The following is a 3643-nucleotide window of genomic DNA, read 5'->3' as shown; positions in this document are numbered from 1 at the left end:
CTGTAATACGAGTATTATCATGTTTGTGGTTTCAATGCGCATTTGTTGCACTCGTGTACTCATTCATCTACATACATATGCTTGCATGTATCCTACGTAATAAACAACTTTCAATATTGTTCATGAAAATGCTTCCCATTCATTATCTTAATGCATACATTGCCAAAATACTCTCTGTAATTATTCAATCATACAGCCATGTCCAACCATTCAATTCTAAAGAAAACGATGCATAGTCTTTAATTTGCTATTGTCATCACAGTTGTTTTGTTTTATTCAAATTCACATTCTCTGATTTACTTTTTCAACAAGAGGGGAGCGGCGAAGGGAGTGGCTACTGGAGCAGCATAGGCGGCAGGAGCCACGGCATAGGCAGCGGGGAAGGCAGCAGAGTGGGCAATGGTGTGGGCATTGTAGCTGGAGGCATAGGGAGCAACATAGGCAGCACTACCGACAACGGCAGCAGCTGGGGCAGCGTGGTAAGCCAAGGGAGCGGAGTAAGCCAAAGGAGCAGAGTAAGCCACTGGAGCGGTATAGGCCAAAGGAGCAACTACACCGGGTTTAGCAGCAGCCACAGCCAAGAGGGCGAAGAAGCAAACAGCGATCTAAAAGATAAAGAAGATCAAAGCAAAGTTAATAATTTATTCACAGGCAAATGTTGCAGAAGATAAACTTACGAATTTGAACATTTTGTTGGAGGTTTGTTGTGGTTTGTTTTAGTGACAATTTAAAATTGATAATGAATGCCCAAGTGAGCTAGACTTTTATACTAAAAAACTTGAACTGTGTATTGGCCAATAAATATGCAATGCACACTTTCAAATTTGTTGTCAAGTTAACGACGATGTACATTGTCAAAGAGTGATGTGTTGGTTATGCATGTGGTAGGCGGGAGGTTCTTCTTAGAGGTCTTTAAAATAATTGTTACTATTATTATGCATGTCAAGAACGAATAACCTTATAACACATTTATTTACATTTGCTCTTATAAATCTACGTTATAATGTTAAAAGTTAACGTTGAGGTTATTAATTTTGGAAATATGTCGAAAAAATAAAGATAATAATATTAAGCATTTGCATGTATTAGTTGATCTAGATGTTTAAGCCACGAATGTGTCAAAACCGGATGTTACATAAACGATACCAATGCAAAAGCCTTTCGTGGCCTGGTATTCATCAAGAACCTCGATTGTAATGAGCCCATATGTGTCTTTCATCCAAAAGTTCTTGACGCATTTCGTATCGCGAGAGATGGAACCGGTGAAAGTTAAACTTATCGAATTTAATTTCTCTATTTTAAACATTTGCTTATTGATCTATTTTATACCTCATAAATTCCTATTTTTTCTTATTTCCTACTTCGTTGATATAATTTATAATAAATACTTGTCTTTATCATTTATCTTCTTTGCTGATGCTTTGATCCAATGTCAATTTTATCCCTTAAATGACAATGGGTAATGGTGATACATCTTCCAAAGACGTTACCAAAAACCTAGTTAGAATACTAGCCAAGCAAAGATATGGGCTAAAATTATGTCACTTTAATTCGCAAAGTTTGGTAAAAAAACTTGATGAATTTAAATATATATTTGAAAACTCTGGCCTTGATTTTATTTGTATCTCGGAAACATGGCTTTACACCTCTATTCCTGATGGTTTGATTGAAATAATGGGTATACTGTTTTCAGATCCGACAGGGAAAGTCGCGGCGGAGGTGTTGCAATTTTCGCTAAGAATAACTTAAAAGCTAAGTTTAAAACAAAATCTGCTGCTGGTGATTCTATCGAATACGTTTTTGTTGAACTTACATCAAACACGAAAAAAATTTTAATAGGTTGTGTTTATCGACCCAATAATAGAGTAGATATACATCATCTCATGGATACTTTAGATAGTGTTACCGTGGGATTCCATGATGTAGTTATTACAGGAGACTTCAATTCCAACGTTCTATCTGATAACACTCTAATAGACATAATGTCGACCAAAAGCCTTTTCAATATTAATAGTACGAATCCAACACATTTCTCACCTTTCGCCAATACTCTTTTGGACCTGTTTTTTGTTAATAACCCTAGTAACATTCTGCTTTATGATCAAATTTCTGCCTCAGCTTTTTCAAAACACGACCTTATATTTCTGGCCTACAATTTCTGTGTACATGAAGAGATGGAGCCTAGCACATACACTTTTCGAGACTACAAAAATCTTAATTATACATTTCTTAATGATAAGATTTGCGAAGTTGACTGGAGAGAGATTTATAACTTTACTTTAGAATTTCTACAAGAAAATATTGTACGCATTTATAACCAAACAATCCCCATTAAACATAAAAATATTACACCTAGTATCAAGCCCTGGTTTAACTCTACGATAAAACAGTATATAAATGAGAGAGAATTGGCATATTCCAGATGGAAAAGGTTTAAAACGCCCGAACTCCATGAAGAATATCGTTCCGCTAGGAATACTGTAAATCACCACATAAAAATAGCCAAAACTGCATACTATTCCATGAAGTTTCATAATGCAGTAGACACGAAGAGCACATGGAAGGTTATACAGGATATCGGCGTTGGAAGATCAAAAACTTTCTCCCAATACAATGGAGACATTGATGATCTTAATAAAAATTTTGTAAACATACCTACATTACCAATTGATACATCTTTTTATAATAATTATAATGGGACCCTGGAGAACTTTAATACTAGCCGCTCTTTTGAATTTCGCTGTGTTACCATAGATGAGGTTCTCAAAAGTTTTCAACAAGTAAAGTCGAATGCTATTGGACTGGATGGTTTAGATCCAAAATTTATAAGAATTATACTTCCAAATCTGCTGCCCTATTTCACGCACTTATTTAACACTATATTAACCATGAGTGTATATCCCACAATTTGGAAATACTCAAAAGTCATTGCAGTTCCTAAGTCCAATCAAGATTTTCGCCCCATATCAATTCTCTGCTATACTTCTAAAGTCTTCGAAAAAATACTGCATTCACAAATGTCTGGATATCTCCACCGAGTGTCATTACTCTCAGAAAAGCAGTCAGGGTTTCGACCCAATCATAGTTGTATTACTGCCCTAGTCGATGTTTCAGAATCAATACGAAGGGACATTGACGAAGGCAAGATTAGTTTCCTCGTTCTTTTAGACCATTCTAAAGCTTTCGACTCTGTGGATCACTCTAATTTATGTATGAAACTACGGCATTTTTTTAATTTCTCTCCAACAGCTTTGAACTTAATTATGTCATACCTCAGTAAAAGGTTACAATCCGTATGTACAGGGACTAAGCTATCTAAAGCATTAATTGTAGCAAAAGGCGTACCACAGGGCTCAATCATTGGTCCACTACTGTTCTCACTGCATATAAACGATCTACCTTTACAATTAGTGCACAGCCAAATAAAAATGTATGCAGATGATGTACAAGTGTATCTAAGTAGTCCTGTTAGTGGTGCTAATGACACTATTGACAAACTGAATTCGGATCTCTCGCGTGTCTTCAATTGGGCTACCGCAAACGGCTTGTGGCTAAACCCTAAAAAATCTAAATGTTTAATCATTCACAAAAACAAACATTTTAAACTTCCTAATGCTGATATTTATATTAACAATCAAAAACT

The 3643-nt window shown here is 35.7% G+C and overlaps 1 protein-coding gene across 1 annotated transcript; it reads right to left on the bottom strand.

Moving 5' to 3' along the window:
• Positions 1-296: 296 nt before the first annotated feature.
• LOC141388569 (uncharacterized) lies at positions 297-711 on the bottom strand. The gene is made up of 2 exons (XM_073958487.1): positions 678-711; positions 297-605 (listed from the first exon to the last, which is right to left on the bottom strand). Exons 1-2 carry the CDS (start codon positions 687-689, stop codon positions 297-299), a joined length of 321 nt encoding a protein of 106 aa, XP_073814588.1. The 5' UTR covers positions 690-711.
• Between the last annotated feature and the right edge of the window lie 2932 nt (positions 712-3643).

The sequence above is a fragment of the Musca autumnalis genome, unplaced genomic scaffold (assembly GCF_047663935.1).
Source record: "Musca autumnalis isolate F117 unplaced genomic scaffold, ASM4766393v1 scaffold_97, whole genome shotgun sequence".
NCBI lineage: Eukaryota > Metazoa > Arthropoda > Insecta > Diptera > Muscidae > Musca > Musca autumnalis.
Note: the sequence above shows the minus strand (reverse complement) of the source record. Positions and strands in the feature narration are given on the sequence as shown.